Raw genomic sequence first — 19,001 nt, forward strand, 5'->3', positions numbered from 1 at the left:
CAATGATTCCCAAGATTTTTGGGAGAATATTATATGGACTGACGAGAAGAAAGTTGAGCTTTTGGGAAGTTGTGTTACAACTGTGTTTCAGAAAAAGAACATCATACCAACAGTCAAACTTGGGCTGCTTCACTCATTCAGGACCTGGACAACATGCTGTGATTGATGGAACCACAAATTCTGCTCTTGAACAGAAAATCCTGAAGGAGAATATTCAGCCATCGCTTTGTGACCTCAAGCTGACACGCACTTGGGTTCTGCGGCAGGATAACGATCCAAAACACACTAGCACGTCAACTTCTGAATGACTTAAAAAAACAAAATGAAGGTCTTGGAGTGGCCTAGTAAAAGTCCAGACTTGAATCCCATTGAAATGCAGTGGCATGACCTTAAAACGGCTGTTCATTCCTTCATTTTTGCTGACAATTCTGCAAGGAAGAAAGGGCTTAAATATCTCCACAGAGGTGTGAAAGACTAATTGTCAGTTATAGAAATGCTTGATTTCAGTTGTTGCTGCCGAGGTTGGCCCAACCACTTATTAGGTTCAGGGGGCCATTACCTTTTCACATAGGGCCAGGTAACTGAATAGTTTTGATCCTTAATAAACGAAATTACCATTTACATTTGTTTGATGATTATCTTAAACATTAAAGTGGGGAAACTACGTAATAATATAAGAATTTGAGAAGGGAGCCAATACTATTCACGGCACTGTATAAAAGATGAAATACTGCAAAATACAGCAAGATAATGAGAAGCTGGTCGGCTTAGTTAGCATTGTGTCGTTTGCTCGAGTAGTGACTTTAAATGTTTCGTCAAAACGTCAAAATTGCTATTTAAAAAATGAGCTATTCGAGTTTCCAAAAATGAATATGGGGTCCAAAAGTTAGGCACTAACAAAGAATGTCAAAAATGTAAAATGTCGAATAAATGAGACCCTTGCTGGAGAGCTGAGAGACCAAACAAGTGCAACTACGAGGGGAATCATCTTGCCCTTCCATAGCCCCCTCCACCACGGTTGTATCTTTGCGTGACTTGTAACGTGCCCTCCGTGGAGCCGCCTCCTCCTTTTCTTCATCCTTTCTCCGCCCTTTTCGCCGAGCCAGTCCACACGCTCCGGACGTGAAACCACACACCGAGGTACGGATTTCGATATCCTAAAACGCCGGTACAGCTCTTTACGTGCCCGTTGTGTCTCATACGTGTTAGCTCGTAGCTTTAGCATTTAAAGTCGTAGAGGTGAATGGGGCTACGAGGCTAGGCCCGCTCTTAGCTTGACGGCTATTGACTTACGATGCGGTCGTTTGTCACTTTCAGGCCTCACGTATCTCGCTAGATAGAAACAACAAAGCTTAGTTCTCCGGGAATAGCACATTTGGACTTGTTATCCACTAAACATTTAATATGTATCTCCTACAATGAAGCGATAGGGTGGCGTTTGCCCGCTCTCCACCTTGGAGGCTAGTAGCTAATGCTAATAGACACAAAGAGTCATCACCTTCTCTTTATTTGGGGTCATTTGACATGCCATACTTAAATCTACAATCTACACCAAATACGTGTTTTTAATTGTAATAGTAATAGTAACAGGGCAAACACATGTTGGGATGCTGTGGGCAAGCTGTAACCATTGGCTTGATCCTATCGAAGCTCTTGGGACTTTTATTACAGTCAAGGTTCTTATTACACCTCAAGGCCTTTTGACATGCATGCAGTCCAGTATGACAAGGCAGACAGAAGCACAAGTTGAATCATTAGTTGAGGAAGTCAAAAGTTGGATTTTGTCCATGGTTAGGCAATAACTGGAGGAAAAGGGTGCAGCTGTTGGCTAAAGGAGAGGTTTAAACCTGGAATGGTGATAGGTGGTCGTGCATTATGATCGGTCTCGCCTCCCCATTCAGTGCTGAAAATCGTGGAGAAACAGATTGCTGTTCAACCGTAGAAACGGTCCACATTGTCTGCATACTCGCTATCAGAAACACATCATAATGTTATCACATCGCCTGCGTGACTGTTGAAGTGCGAAAACTGCAGCCCTGTTGTAACTCTTTACATTTAGCGGTGAAAAGCTTGCTCACAAGTGACGTTTTTATTGATTCTACATGGCGCATAAACACAGAGCCAGTTTTTTACACAATTATGTAAGGAAATCACATTTCAACAGTCAAAATGCTTGTAAAAAGTGGAACGGAAAAGTTAAGGTTCACAACTTTACCTGTTGACATTCACATATGTGTAAGTGTCACAAAAAGAGCTAAAGTTAGTGATGTGCAAACTTTGTCAGCCTTGGGAACCCCACTCCTTCACTTTCCATCAGTTTGTGTTGTGAGTTTATATCGTTACAGTATTTACGGCAGGGCTACAATGATTCATCGCATAACTCAAATAATTCAGTTACAAAAAAAGCCGAATCTCTATCTCGAAGCTTCGCAGTGATAATTTTTCATACAGACCGATGTGACTGCAGTCGCACACACCACACCGTGTAGAAGTCGGCGCGATGACGGCGATCCGGAAAGAAAGTCCGTAAAAAACAAAGTCCATAGTATGTGATCATTACATAGTTCCATAGTTTGTAACGAATACACACTTAAAAAGGAAGATCAAATGGAATGTGTTCCACAACAGTGCATATACAATCGCCAATACAAGTTATAGTATCATTGTTGGCTAATTTAATATTGCTAGTTATAACATATTGTCATGCCTCCGCAAGTGGTCATCGATGGACACAGGCGACGGTCTGCTTTCAATTACTTTATTGAACAAACGGAAAGGAAATGAACACGTAGTAAGCACATGCACACCCACACACCAGTTGTCAATGGCCCAAACATACGTTGAGTCACTCAACAAAGCCAGTTAACAGCCAGTCTTCTCGACACTCTCAATCGCTGACACCGACGGCACTCACAAGAGTAGGCCCCGCCTTTCAAAGTCATCCACACACAAATCCCAGACACTACAGTCGAATGTGAGGATGGCGACCCTGGGTGTACAAAAAGCACATGTAATTGTTTAATAATGCAAAATCAGTGTTTACCCAATTAATCATTGGGATAATCAGGAGAACACTCAATTCTAAATTTACTCGATAGATTCATCTGTAATATACAGCGAGATATGTTTTGAGTCCTACAGTAGCCCGTTGAGTCAGCAAACTGGTTGGGCCAGAATGAATTGCAGCCCTTATAGGGACTACACAACATGACCTCATTGAAGTGACTGATACAAAAGCAGTTTAATACGCCGTTTCCTTCACTGAGTGCCTTTCTAACGAGTCGTCTCATCCCGTCGTTGCAGAACATGGCCGTACCTCCAACCTACGCCGACCTGGGAAAGTCCGCTCGGGATGTTTTCACCAAGGGATACGGTGAGCAGCAAGGGTGTGGTGCGAAATGACGCCTTGAGCTTCAGTCGGGGACGTTTACTTGTTGTTTTCTCTTCAGGCTTTGGGCTCATCAAGCTGGACTTAAAAACAAAGTCTGAGAATGGACTGGTAAGACCTTGGCACCCCGATGAGATTATCTTCCTCTGCCACCACAAGCTGAGCGGACTTAAATGTTTTATGGATATTTGCTAATCCCTATACAGTAGATTGTAGCCGCATTCACATGATAAAATTTTTCCCAATTCGCAGGAGTTCACCAGCACTGGCACGGCCAACACCGAGACCAGCAAGGTGGCCGGCTCACTGGAAACCAAGTACAAGTGGGCAGAGCACGGTCTGACCTTCACAGAGAAGTGGAACACCGACAACACGTTGGGCACTGAAATCACCATCGAGGACCAGGTGGGTGCAGAGTTGACGGAGAGGTGCAGCATTACCTTACATTTGTTGTTATTGCTGTATCCAGGTGAGCTTATGTATTTTGTTTTGTGACGTTCTCTGCAGTTGGCCAAGGGTCTGAAGTTGACGTTTGACTCCTCCTTCTCACCAAACACCGGGTAAGTTTATTTTAGCAAGCTATTATATTTATTTTATGTTTTAATTGATTTGCATTTATTTGCGATTTCATGATATACATCTTATTTGTATTATAGTTTATTCATATTTATTAAATTATTTATATTTGTATTTTAAATTGTATTTGGAATTTTTTAATTATTTGTTTTTATCTTTTATTTTTGCATTTTATTTTACTTTATATTGATTGTAGTTTACCTTTAAATTGTATTAATATATTTTGTGTTTCATTTTTCTTTTTTATATATTTTAACTTTATATTTTATATGCATTTATAATTGATTGCATTTTTTAATTAAATTTATTTTATGTATTTATTATATAATTATAGTTTTGGCTGTTATTTTCTTAAATATTTTCATTTTGTATTTAGAATTATTTATTTTTTATTTCAGGTTTGGTTTGTATTTAGTTTTCAATTGTATTTTAATTTTGTGTATTTCATTTTTTTTTTTTTTTTTTTTTTTTAAATTAGTGTACTTTTCAATAGTTTATACTTTATTTAAAAAAATAAATGTAGTTTTAAGAATTAATGAAATTCTTTATTTGTCTATTTAATTTTTAAATCAAATGTTATTTTTTCCAATTTCTATTTTATTTATTTCTAAATTGCTCAGAAGTGTCATTTTTAACTTTCGGCTTCTTGTAGCAAAAAGGGCGGCAAGCTCAAGACGGCCTACAAGTGCGACCACATAAACCTGGGCTGCGACGTCAACTACGACATCAACGGCACGGCCGTGCACGGTGCCGCCGTGGTGGGCTTCGAGGGCTGGCTGGCGGGCTATCAGGTGACCTTCGAGGCCGGCCGCAACCGGATCACCCAGAGCAACTTTGCTGTTGGGTACAAGACGGACGAGTTCCAGCTGCATACCAACGTGTAAGGTCGAAAAGGCATACACCTTTATATATTAGCTAATGTGTGTATCCGACAACACTGCGGCTCTGCTTAGTGTTTGGCATTGACGTGATTTTGGTTCCGTGGCTGTGTTTCTACCAACTAGTACTGCTTCATTCAATCCCGCATGGGAGGCATATTGAGTTACTGCTGGGTGCCTTGTACTTATTTTTACATGGGTGGTGGGATTTAACACACTGTCGGGGAAACGAGCTAGTTGCCTGATCAAAAAGGAGCAGAAGTCCCTTGACTGGAAGGGCACGACAGTTAATGCCACTGAGGGGGTGAATGGCCAAGTAGGCCAACAGCCCCCCCGTTGAGCTCACGGCTAAAGGGCTCTTTATTGGGCCCCTCTGCGTCACTTCACGCGCACACGGCAAAAAGTGTTGCTGCGCGTAGAAAGCCGCAGAGATCATCTCTCGTGATTGGTCCGTTTTAGCTGTGATGACGTACTCGACGTTCCTCTCGGTTCCACATACCACCTACGTCGCTGCCTTCTTGATCGATTTTGCAGCATAATTAAACGTATCATCTGGTCATCTAGGTCCATAAGTTCTAGCAGACACAGTTCCACGGTCGCCACTGTTGTTGCTTTGTTCCTTGTTACGGAAAGGAAAGGAAAAACTGCTAATGGCCGAAAAATGCAGAGGAAACTCTACCCTGTGGCGTCCTAGCTAATAACAGCCATAGCAACACCCCCGACTTGGAGGAGAACTGCAGTACATTGTCAGAACTGCGCGCGTGGATTGCGCTCGAGTATAAAGTCAAACTGTGCGCGGGATAGCCGCAGTGACGTAAGCTCGGTCGCCGCCCGTGCGAGTATAAAGAAGCCTTAAGCCTTGTGTCTTGACGAGGTCAGCTGAAGCGTATCCCATTTGTACAACCACCTGTTGCTTAAAACCTGTATTACTTCTTGAAATCTTTACTTAAAAGTCTGCTTCCCCTACTCATCGCAGAAATGACGGCACAGAGTTTGGCGGCTCCATCTACCAGAAGGTGAACGAGCAGCTGGAGACGGCCGTCAATCTGGCCTGGACCGCTGGCAACAGCAACACCCGCTTTGGCATCGCCGCCAAGTACCAGATTGATCCCGACGCGTCTTTCTCTGTGAGTGCCGTCGCCCGCTTTGTTTGGCTAAGTAGGACCTGAAGCCAGTTTAACTTAGCAACATGAAATTTTGTAGGCCTGTCTATCATGGGTAGACCCATAAAAAACTCAAGAAGCCAGAAAAGAGACAGGAAGTCTGCCATTTTGGTTTGAAGTGACCATTTCAGGGTTAGTTTACTTTTTTCAATGGGTCGTTCAAATACTAACTTGTACTACAGATAGACTCTATTTGCAACCAAGTTTGAGCCTAGTTTTCTAGACAGACAACATTAAATCACGAAACATTTACATTTTTGTCATTGTGTGTTGGCGGTGCACACTGGTGAATTTGATGATTCCCAAAAACAGGAAACTATAATAAGTCATCTCCAGGTACCTCCTTCTGGCAGAAATATCAAGATTCAATTACACCTTTTCTCGTCCCAACATACTCTTTTGACATGCTTGATTAATTCATATGTCATCTCTCGCAGGCCAAGGTAAACAACTCCAGCCTCATAGGCCTGGGATACACTCAGACTCTCAAGCCAGGTAAGAACACTTATTTTTATTCGTAATACAGTGAAACCTCTAAACTAGCAAGTACCGAGTAACCCAAACTCAACAGTGATGGGACATTGTGATTTCTTAGGAATGTTGGAGAACCGATGATTTGAAAATGTTTATAGAAATAGTGTTGCATCTTGATAATTATCTGTTTCCTACCTTGTTGAATAATACTTGTTAATAAATGCGAGATAATTTCCATGATCAGTGTCTATACATAGATAATAGACTTGCACAGGAGCAATGAAAATCAGTTAGCCATCTCACAATTTGCAGTGTTGAGGTGAAAAAAAGAAAGCATACAATGATCAAAAAGATCATTAATCGTAACATAAAGGTAATTGAAGCTAATTAGTTATTTCAGAAGTATTTATCAATCTGGTAGCCTTTTATATTAATCAATACCCAAGAAGTAGTAGCTCTGCTTTAAGAAGGTTGGGGACCCCTGCTCCTAACATCCATCCATCCATTTTCTGAGCCGCTTCTCCTCACTAGGGTCGCGGGCATGCTGGAGCCTATCCCAGCTGTCATCGGGCAGGAGGCGGGGTACACCCTGAACTGGTTGCCAGCCAATCGCAGGGCACATGGAAACAAACAACCATTCACACTCACAGTCATGCCTACGGGAAATTTAGAGTCTCCAATTAATGCATGTTTTTGGGATGTGGGAGGAAACCGGAGTGACCGGAGAAAACCCACGCCGGCACGGGGAGAACATCCAAACTCCACACAGGCGGGGACGGGGATCCTCAGAACTGTGAGGCTGACGCTCTAACCAGTCGTCCACCGTGCCGCCTGCTCCTAACACATTAGTGGAAAACAAAAATACAAAGTCCAGCGTTGCCTTGTAAGGACCAAGCCCTCCCGCGAATAGTTAAAATTTGCAAGTAATTGAGTCCCCACTCAAAAAAGGTTTACAATTTCCTAAAGATGCCACAAGATGGCGTCAAAGCACTACTTTAAATGAAGCGCCTTAACTCGCTTCAACATAGTTCCTTGGCACCAAGATGGCAGCAAAACAACGCTGTTGTCTAAATAGAGAACAACTCTCTTCAACGTAGTTCTTTGACACCTTAATGCCACATGCTTCGATGCGTAAATACTCGCTGAACGTCATGGTACTTGTACAGAATTTGTACTCACTGTGAATCTGTGTGGTCTGGTTCAGGCATCAAGCTGACGCTGTCTGCCCTCCTCGACGGCAAGAACATCAACGCCGGCGGCCACAAGCTGGGCCTCGGCCTCGAGTTCCAGGCGTAAGGCGGGCACGCACATCTCGCTGACGCCGCCTCCAATCCACTCCCAGCATTCCTCAATTTAAATAAAAACTTATTTAGCCCTCACGTCCCCCCCCATCCCATCCCACTACCTCCTAGATGTGCCACATCTGGAGGCAAGCCGGTCGGCCACCAAACTGCGAGAGGCAAAGACCTCCCACTTTAAAAGGACCACTTTTAAGGGAACGTTTAATATTTTGACACTGCTGAGAACAAAGCAGGAAATTTGAAGTGTGTAGCTTGCAAGGGAACAAGTAGCCTTGAGCACATCATAATTTTCAGTTGTGTGTGTGTCCATTGTGTAGCCGTTCAGAAAGAACAAAGCTAATTATGACACAAATAAGAATTTCTCGCTCATGAGGACAAGATGGAAGCATACCCATGCACACCCCAATGTGTACATTCTTTGTCTTGTCTTGTTACATATAGCATCACAAAATGTTATTTTATGACCACACCTGTGTAGCGTTATCCACCTGTTAAGTCTTAAGAAACGCTTGATCAAAATGGACACTTGTGGATGAGAGTTACTGGATCTAAACAGGAAGTTGGCGGTCTTCCGTGGATGCGTAATAGGGTTCCTGACGGTATTGTCATTTCCTGAATAAAGAACATCTCGAACCAGCAAATGTCCCAACTTTTTTTTTAAACACAGTTAAACTATCGCCCTCATGTCTACAAAACTGAGAAAGACAGAACTTCATCTTTGCAATGATGTTGATTGTATTGTGATAGTGATTATATGATATATTAGAAGAAAGCCATGTACGATACATCACAACACCGATTTAACTAAGAAAACATAGCGTTCTTTCAAAACCTCTCCAAAATTTATGGGATCGCGGTGGTTCAATATGTTGCATCAACAACTTTCAAAACTATATCTTTCTTATGGATATCAATGCCTTTGAGAGAAAGCATTTGTGCGATAATTTCTATAATAAAAAAAAACATCAGAAAGATTAAACTTTAGTCATATATCCAATGTAGGTCCTGGTGTCACAATACAGCAATTGTGCAATAATCCATATATTCGAAGAAAATTATATGGTACATCATGATTTCTACGTAACAGACAAAACATTTATCCAATTGTATCGATGATATCGCTATGCAACAATTGTGCGATATTCCTGATATTGGAAAAAAACCTTATACTTCACATAATTGTAATTGAGAAAGAAAAAAACCTTATTGTATCACTATTCTTATCTGTATTGATAGCATATCGTAACGGATGACATCGATACTTGTCATCACAATAGCAAGCCTCCCGTACCAAATTGAGTTACTATTTCTGAGTCACGTTCATGTATTTCCAACATTGCGCCACTGAAAATGTTTTACAATTCACCAGACATTACGTTTGTATGAGTAATTCCTCACCTTTTTTTTCAACATCTTTATTAAAATTTTCACATATAAACATACAAACAGTCATACATAGGCGATTGGTTAATATAACATTGTTTTGTTAGTAAAGTACAAAACAATCAAACACAAAAAGGATGAAGGTTATGAAGCACAGTAGACTACTTTTCATTCATGACTTATTAATGATAAGTCACTATAAGGTATTGCAACGTATAAATACTTTTTTAAATTATTTGTTAGTTTTAAGGCATTTGTGTACAAATTAACTATACAATAAAGATTTGAAAATTTGGAAGGGATTTGGAGATTCTCTCTTCAAGTAAAATGTACCGTATAGTAAACTAAGATTTATCACAAAGCACAGAGATTTATCACATACAAATCTTGTAATAATATCCTTTAGACCAACTCTGATATGTCCAGTTTTTTCATACATCTAATTTTCAAAATCCCTCCAAAATTTAGATGACACAGGGCAAATACAAAATAAATGTAATTGTTTCTGACTCAGTCCCATGAGAGTCTCATTTTTCATCCAAGTTAGTGAACCCTGGAACTTGTGCTATTGCAAGGTTAAATGTGAAGTATGTTAAATTGAGGCTCTTTTACTTTATTCAAAATGCAGAACTGGTAGAGGCATAATCATGTTTAACGCCAATTTATATAATCTAATTGTGAATCCCAGAAGAATTTTCCTCTGCATGGGTGAAAAACTGTTATAGCTGTGAAGCTTAGTTTATTCCTAACACGTTTTATTTGTACATTTTCTATCAAAAAATATAAATTATTCTAATCGTGAGAGGTGTTTGTCTCAATATTCTGATAAAATGGATGACATTTCATTAACTCAAGAATATTTTAAGGAATAGCCTTTGAGACAAAGGAAAATTCTTTGAATTTGACTGGAAACTATTTTGTTTGTAAGAGATTTTCCCAACTATAAAGATTGCCATTGTCTTCAAATAAAGAAATAAAAATTATGCCCCTTTCAATCCAGCCCTCATTGTATAAAGTGTTGTTTTTGATGGTGATATTGGCATTGTTCCAAATTGTTTCTTCATGAGGAGAAACATTATACACATAGTACAAAGCCCATGCAAATAAAGCCTGTTGCTAAAACTTTAAAAGTTTAACTGGTAAATTTATGACAGCAAAATTGGAATTTAGTATGAATTCCAGACCACCTAGCCTTTTAAAATGCATTGTGAGTAACCCTTCACATTCAATGACGACGTCTATGACGCTTAACGTTTTACGTCTCCGCGTACGTCACAGCCTAAGCCACGCCTCTTCCTCGACACAAACCAACATGGCGACGATGGGACGAATCAGGAAGAGTAGCTCTCTTTGCCTACTTGTTGTTTCCCTCCAACTTATGCTTCACGGCGGCGTCTTGTCAGCTCCGCCGAACTTAACCCCGGAAGGTAAAGTCGTATACTTGTCACACGACGAAATTTTTAAAAGAGAACTGTTGAGTTTCCCCATAATGCGACTTCGCTAGCTGGTCGGGGCTAGCTTTTCAAGCTCGTCAGCTGACGCGATTGACAGCTCACAATCGCATGATTTTACGCTCATTATTTTTTGCCTTTATAGTCGACTGCAATACTTATAATTATAATTGTGTAGCAGTGTAGTGCTACGTGTCCCAAAATAGAACTCCACCGTGGCGCGTGATAGTGCCACGCTTATGTTATTTACATTAAGTGTAAAAACTTGGCATTAATGTCCCTGGGCTCATAAGCGGCACTATTTATGCTTTCCTTGGGCCCAAATTTTTTTTTACCGGCATTACCAGGTAACTAGCAACACTTTATTGCTCAGTGAATGTTTTTTTTTGGTCAATGTCTTTATGTCTCGAAAGTGTTCTCTGTCAATTGACTGTCTGTTGTCGTACTAGAGCGGCTCCAACTACCGGAGACAAATTCCTGTTTTGAACATACTTGGCAAATAAAGATGATTCTGATTCTGAAATGCACGTTTAAGTGGCGTCACTTTGGTCAAACCCCAACCAATAAATAAAAGTGGAATTGCGGCAAATTATACACATTTGTTATTTTAGGGTTTTCCAACTTTTATTGAACGCAACACATCTATTCTACGGTATATGATGATTTAATTTACTCAACTGCATAGATTAGAAAATGTTAGGTATTTGTTCCTTTATTTTATTTTGTCCAACTTTGTGGTAAGTCGTTGATCGCAATTATTCTCCAGTACCCAATATCCTTATTTGGCATCCAGGACCTTTCATTTACCCAAATGCAGAGTGCAGCGGGGACATTTATTTACGCTTACCAACTTGGTGGTAAGCAGCAAAACTATTCTTCAGTATGATATTTACCCCTGTAATGTCCAGAGGGCGTTTTAATTGCTCAACGGCAGAAAGTAGTAGCTTTTGCGGCAGTAGGACTGAAACGATTAATTGAATAACTCGAACAATTCGATTACCAAACAAATTTGAAGCAAAATGTCTTCCTCGAAGCTTCGCATCAATCAATTTTCCACACTGACTAATGTTACTGCGGACGCACGCACCACTCCGTGTAGAAATAAGTTTCTGCGATGGTGCCCAAAATGATAGAATGTGTGACAGAATAGGCAAAGTGTGGGATCATTTCACGCTTAAGAAGATAAAGTTCAATGTGTCTACTAAGTAATGCAGTTCAGTAGTAATAGCTATTATCTAGTCGCTGTGTGCTTTTTTTTCTGAGGGATCGCGAAAGTGATTTGTGCTCTTCATCTGGATGGACTGAGTCCAGATGTCCTCATCTTATGCGTGTTGCTGATTAAAGCCTTGGCGTGAAAAATAATTCTTTGAAGTAGGGTAAAAGCTATAAAATGTCTGTCATCAGTGGCCTCTGTGTAGCGGGAATGGACTTTAAACGCCCCCGAATCGCAAACGTGATGTAAAGTTTGTTTATTTAAAATTATTTTCTAATTCTCGTTCCACAATTTGGTGCTTATTTGAGAGCCAAACTGACACAAAAAGCGTACTAATAAAATCATGTGACGCAGCAGAACATGGCCATTTGGAATGCTCGCTTCTTTGAGGTAAAATGGAGTGCATCACTTTACCAGAGCCAGTTGTTTAGAAATAGTGTCAAACGTATTCAGTAAAAACTTATTGAATAAAAACGTCAAAGATATCAGCTTAAAATGTAAAATATATGAAATTGCAACTTTTTATGTTCTAATGTAAAGTCTATCGGGTGAAAAGATAAAAATAACCTTTCTATCTTTCTGACGCACATGATTCGTTGATGTCAAAATGCCACAGTGTAGCGCCAACTACTGGCAAGGAAGACTTACTTGATGTCAGATTATTATTTTTTTTTACTTAAGTATCGGTGGCTGGTACCTGCAGCCTTCACGAGTACCCAATACCTTGAAATAAGACCAGTATCGGTCCGATACCTGGTATTGGTACTCCCTCATCCCTAGTAATTTTAATTAGGCTAACAGCTAAGTTTTGAAAAGCTGCTGATTGTAACGTTAAGAGGAAAAATGGTCTTCTGCTGTAGCCCCATTACTAAACATTTAATCATTGCCATGTGCGTGAAGGTTTAGCTTGTGAATGCATGTAGTCATGAGGTTTCATCATGCTACAAAGCCCTCCTGTTCACAGACTGTTTATGCTGTGTGTGTGTGTGTGTGTGTGTGTATGAATAGATCCTTTTTGCTTCAAATCCCCAGGAAGCTCTTTCCTCCTGGGCGACGCCTCTACATGGGGTGATATTCATTTACAAGCTAAGAACAAACGTATTTAGCAGTCACAGTGTATGAATGGAGGTTTGTGGTCGTAAACATGTACGGGTAGATGACGAATGCCACCACCCGGACCGTGCTCTGTGTCAGATGTAAAAAAAAATAAGTACAATTTACTGAACAATTACTTTCTACTTTTTAATGTGTTCGATGACGAATGCCACCACCCGGACAGTGTGCTGTGTCAGACGTAAAAAAATAAATACAATTTACTGAACAATTACTTTCTACTTTTAATGTGTTAAGTTTCTACTGAATATAAATTGCCTGTATTCATGGAGCCTTCCATGGCATCTAGTGGATCAAAAAGTAAAAACACAACATATTTAGTAGAAGTGGAAGATTTATGAGCAATGTAAAACATCTTAAGAAAAAATGTATTACGTTAAAATGTAAAATGTACCAAGTAAAAAAAAGTAAACTTATTTAGTCAAAATAATTAAGTAACAAAATAAAACATGACATTATACTGAAGTTTAAATAAAAACAAAAACCCTAAAATGTATTAAATAAAAAAATAACTTATTTAGTAAAAACATCAAAATGATGTAACATAAAACAATATGTTAAACTAAAGCTAGAGTAAAATCATATAAAGTGAAACTTTGCTAAATAAACAGAAAATTTGTTTGTTCAAAAGCAAAAAAAAAACCTGTTAATTACAAAAAAAAGAAATAAACCAGATAAAAAACCCCGTAAAACTTAAGTAAAAAATACAACAACAAACAACTCAGTAAAAATAGTGATGACATATTTTTCATGAGTGGCCAACCGTTGGCAACTGCAGTAGCTTTGCTATGATTCAATATTCAAATCGCAGACGTAATGGCCAATGGAAAATGCCATGTCGTATCACATGCTCTTCCATTAAAAAAAAATTAAGTTTCCAGTAGGCTTTACACGACAAGGATTTTTGGGGGCGATCAGCAAGTTTAAAAAAACGAGCCAATCACAAGATGGAGCAATGTCTATTTACAAGACACATTGACATGTATATACTTGTGTACTGTATGACTTGTTCATTTATTGTATATAGTTGTGTACTGTATACTGAGTACTGTATCTTCAAATTTATTCTCTAGCAATTTAGACAAAAGTAAAAACATCAATGACCTCTCGGGGGCATTCAAGGATTGGCTACTGACATAACTTTAGTTCAAATCAACATTACAACATGACAGAAATAATGGGTGCTAACTTACTGTAATTAAATTACTTTCTTGCAATTAAATTACTTTAATAAATACTGTTAATGACATGCTTACTCTAACTTTCTCACTGTCCCGGCTATATGGACTGGTGTTGTCCAGAGTTTGCGTCCATTTGGCTTTTCCTTTTTTGCTGCATTGTTTGAACGCGGCATGCTCCTCCTCGTGTACATTCTTCAGGTGCCCGATCAAATTCGGTGTGTTGAAGCATTTAGATGATGTTCCCCGCGACGTACTTCAGTTGTGCGCAGACTGCAAATAACTTACGTGTTGTTTGTCTGAGACACCGCAAAATAGTCCCACACCGATGACATGTTTTTTTCACCGACAAGATTGAAAAAACTTTATTGACCGTCGAATAGTTACAGTACTGCGCCACAAGGCATCAGCCGATACCAATCACACCGATCAGATCGGCGTAAAGTCTAGTTTCCCGCTACGAAGCCAAATCCAGTCGGCCGCCCCCAAGCCCTACAAATACAGTATAAACAGTACATATATTGTTTTACCATAACACTTGACTATAATTTTATTGTACCTGTGTTTAATGTTATGATATTTTGTTTTTTGTTCAATCAAATATAATGCAGTAGATGGGGTGCCTCAAAATGTTTCCCAATTAGAAACGTTGCAGCACATCAGTAGATGTATGGCAGGAGTCGCCAACTGTAATTGATTCGCAGTTGTTCAGTTCAATCGCGTCGCTCGATGTGCGGTGGCCCAAACATGAATGTTTGACTCATATTTCATCTTTCGATTCATAGATGCAACTACCAAGAAAGCCGGGTTACACTTGCCATCGAGTCCTCCCCCGACCACCGTTAACAAAATTGCTACTCAGACGGACACAAAAGTATTGTCGACGCAAGCGGAAGCTGTGTCATCGACCCACCACAATATTCCTGACAAGGCGCTTGTCCAACCTGATGCTCCGCAGACCAAAACTGTCCAACCCCACACCCCCCAAGTCAAGCAGACGAAGGTGAGTCAACCCGAGACAATGGAAAACGATGACGACAAATCTTTGGTGGTCATCGGTTCCTCGGACAACGACCCCAAGCAAACGCACAACGAGACTAAAGGTGCCACGCTCCAGGTGGTGAACACCACGTCGTCACCCAATGCTTCTAAAACTCCAGAAACCGCCCACATCGCCAAAACCCCGGAACCCACCAAACCCGGTGCGGAGGAGACCACCGCCTTCGACGTTAAACCCTCCGAGGCGCAGACCGCGACCACCCTGCAGGACTTAGAGTCGGACCTGCTGCAGCCCGCCGGCAAAGATGTGACGACTCACGTGGACCCGGACGACGACGACTACGACGGTGACGATGACCAGGACGCCTACGGCGACGGCTTGTATCGCCTGGAGGGCAACGAGGACGACGGCAAGGACACGGACCAGACGGAGATCCGGCTGGAGACCCCCGACGTCAAAGAAGACGTCAGCTACAAGCTGCCCGGTGTCTACAACACAGAGGACGAGGACTCACACTTCTTCTTCCACCTGGTCATCCTGGCTTTCCTGGTGGCCATCATCTACATCACTTACCACAACAAAAGGAAGGTCAGTGGCATCTTCGCTCTTGTAGCCTGTTTGTGTCAAATCATTATTAGAATTAATCGGATTGCTTCTTAATTGGAGTGAATCATATCTAATCGCATTGTATTTGGATGGAAGTATTGGAAACCACATTGAAATTGAAGTGAACCATAGTGAGTAGCATCACAATTGTAGTAGATTATTTTGAAACGCATTGTAATTTTAGTGAATTGTATTGAATCACATTGTGAATGGAGTGAATTGTATCAAAACACGTTATCGGAGAGATTTGTATCAAATCATATCGAAATTGGAGTTAATTGTATCGAGCCGCATCGTAACTGGATTGAATCAAGTGGATCGAAATTTAATTCTGCCGCATTGGAATTGTAGTGCATCTGATCAAATCACATCGTAATTGTCATGTATCATGTCACATTGTAATTTGAGTGAATTGTATGAGAACGGGCGGCAGGGTGGGCGACTGGTTAGAGCGCCTGCCTCACAGTTCTGAGGACCGGGGTTCAATCCCCGGCCCCGCCTGTGTGGAGTTTGCATGTTCTCCCTGTGCCTGCGTGGGTTTTCTCCGGGCACTCAGGTTTCCTCCCACATCCCAAAAACATGCATGGTAGGTTAATTGAAGACTCTAAATTGCCCGATGATGTGAATATGAGTGCGAATGGTTGTTTGTTTATATGTGCCCTGCGATTGGCTGGCAACCAGTTCAGGGTGTACCCCGCCTCCTGCCCGATGATAGCTGGGATAGGCTCGAGCGCTCCCGCGACCCTTGTGAGGATAAGCGGCTCAGATAATGGATGGATGGATGGATGAGAACGCGTCATAATTGGGAGCCATATGAAATTGCATCCTAATGACAGTTGATTGAAATGCACTGGATCACATTGTAATTGAATTATTATAATTACAGTGAATCATATCAAATCCCATTGTTATTTCTATAAATCACATCGTCATGTTATAATTGGATTGGTTTGGATAATGTTGTAACTGGAATGAATCGTATCACATCGTAATTGGAGTGAATTGGGTCAAACCGTGTCGGAATTAGGGGTACTGTATGGAGTCTCTTCATAATTGAAGTAAATCGTATCACATCGTCATTGGAAGGGATTGTATTGAATTGTGAAAAGTGAATTGTATCGAAACACGTCATAATTGTAGAGATTCGTATCAAATTGTAATTGGCGAGAATCCCATCAAATCCCATTGTTCTTGCCATAAATTGTAGCGAATCTTTTTGTATGTACTTTGTTTCAGAGCGAATCTATCATGTCCTATCATTATTTGAATGAATTCTATTGTCACATTGTAATTGGGGTGAATCGCATCATAATTCGACGGAATTGTATCCGATCACTTTTTAATTGGAGTGAATCAAATTGCATCGTAATTAGTTAATTGTATCGGGTCAAATCGTAATTGGAGTGAATTTTATTAAACCGGTATGTGCATATATTTTGCAATATAACACGTCGTACAATATTTATGGTATCAATTGTGGTGATATTCCTGTGCTTCCTGTCAGATCTTACTGTTGGTTCAGAGCCGCCGCTGGAAGGACAGCCTGTGCTCTCGCAGCACAGTCGAGTACCACCGGCTGGACCAGAACGTCAACGAGGCCATGCCGTCCCTGAAGATGACACGCGACTACATCTTTTGAGCCAACGCGCTCAGAACTCTTGAGCCCTCTTGCATCACTGGCCCCACGCCGTTGTTGGGTTGCCGTGTTTGTCCCCCCTCTCTGCCTGTATAGAAACATTTCATTTTAATTATATTTCTTCCGCGTTTTCTTTTTTTCGCTATTTTCATCAGTACATTTTTACAGGGGTGTTTATTTAAGATCTTTTGGGTGAGTTTCCACTTTATCCCCTTGTAGTTTGGATTTGTTCTATTGGAGTGTAACATTCCAACAAATGCAATGAGTGATTGCTTTCACGCATGCATTATTTTCCTACGGTTCTGCCGCCTCCCGCCCCCTACTGGCCAGATGCTGCCGTGCAGGACTCCTGGTTGGCCTCCTCTTTGTTTTATGACTTCGGTGAAGTCCCTGTCGATCATCATCACTAAATATACTCAATTGTTGCGGCAACACAAAATGCGCCCAGAAGTAGATTTGCAGCAAAAGTCGAACAGCGACTCCACTTGGGAAAACTTTGAATTTTTCTTTTTTAAATTTGTATCCTTGTGGCACAAAGTGTAAGTACAAGAGTATGTGTTTCCTATTTTCATCATTTTCCACATTGATGTTGAAATAATATAATGATGCTTTTTATTTAGAAGCACCTTTAAAAGCACACAAGGACACCGTAGAATCAAACAGTCAAATCAAGGTAAAAACAATTTAAAAACAAATTATGTAAAAAACTAGACTTTTCTAAATAGAAATGAAACAAACAGACTTAATACTTTTACTTAAATAAAATGCAGCAACTAAACTATTAGGAAAAGAGGTAATGTTTTATATTTGTGACAATGAATTCCACTTCATTGTGGCAATATGTTACATATCATTTTTGCAAATATGCATTTTCATGATGGCCGCCTAACTAGGTACGCATGCGCAGTATGAATTGTTGCCTGCACCACTTCTTTTTTTGGGGTAATTACATTGTCCAACAAAAAGCACAGCTCCACTTTTTTAAAAACATTTTCCCCACTCTATAAACCACAAAAATCTTACAATTTTGAAATAAAAAACACATTATATGACACTTTTTGTTGGGTGTTTTCATACTGTTGTCGGACATGTTGGTGTGGCTACTACAACACCCTTTTTGTTGCCTTGTTGCCACACGATTACTTTTTTAAATATCACCTTTCATGGCCTTTTTCTCTCTATATTGTAAAAAAAAAATATAAAGGCACTCTTTAGTTAAACAAACGGGCGGGTACTTATTTTATTTGCCCCGTCGAAGATCAACCCTGCTCTTGCAATCAACTGTAGAATCACTTGTTTTTGTCAATAAAGCACAAATGACGTCATACATGGCGCTTGTGTTGTTTGCCAGTTTTTGTCAATAAAGAAGAATTGGAATAAAAAGATGCCTGTTTGATGGTTGTTTCCTCGTCAGGAGTCGACCAAGTGGGTTTTCGCCACTTAGGGGCAGTGTTTCCACACACAAGGATTGGTGAGCGCAACCAGTTTGGATGATAACAGGTTTTAACCGAAGAAACATTTGCTGCCCGTGTCATAAAATCAACACCGAGAGGGGAATCATTTTACTAAAAAAATTAAACAAAACCAAAAAACTCAACACTAAAATTCACACATAATTTTTTTTAGATTAAAATTAGGTGA

The 19,001-nt window shown here is 40.3% G+C and overlaps 2 protein-coding genes across 2 annotated transcripts; both read left to right on the forward strand.

Annotated features, from left to right (window-relative positions):
• Positions 1–1,030: 1,030 nt before the first annotated feature.
• On the forward strand, positions 1,031–8,421 carry vdac1 (voltage-dependent anion channel 1). The gene is made up of 9 exons (XM_061703033.1): positions 1,031–1,140; positions 3,304–3,373; positions 3,450–3,499; positions 3,641–3,793; positions 3,896–3,948; positions 4,617–4,844; positions 5,819–5,969; positions 6,443–6,500; positions 7,684–8,421. The coding sequence occupies exons 2-9, from the start codon at positions 3,307–3,309 to the stop codon at positions 7,773–7,775; spliced, it is 852 nt and encodes a 283-aa protein (XP_061559017.1). The 5' UTR covers positions 1,031–1,140; positions 3,304–3,306; the 3' UTR covers positions 7,776–8,421.
• A 2,039-nt stretch (positions 8,422–10,460) lies between these two features.
• On the forward strand, positions 10,461–18,692 carry c17h5orf15 (chromosome 17 C5orf15 homolog). The gene is made up of 3 exons (XM_061702467.1): positions 10,461–10,590; positions 14,904–15,706; positions 17,229–18,692. The coding sequence occupies exons 1-3, from the start codon at positions 10,476–10,478 to the stop codon at positions 17,361–17,363; spliced, it is 1,053 nt and encodes a 350-aa protein (XP_061558451.1). The 5' UTR covers positions 10,461–10,475; the 3' UTR covers positions 17,364–18,692.
• Positions 18,693–19,001: the final 309 nt, after the last annotated feature.

Source organism: Phycodurus eques, chromosome 17 (assembly GCF_024500275.1).
Source record: "Phycodurus eques isolate BA_2022a chromosome 17, UOR_Pequ_1.1, whole genome shotgun sequence".
NCBI lineage: Eukaryota > Metazoa > Chordata > Actinopteri > Syngnathiformes > Syngnathidae > Phycodurus > Phycodurus eques.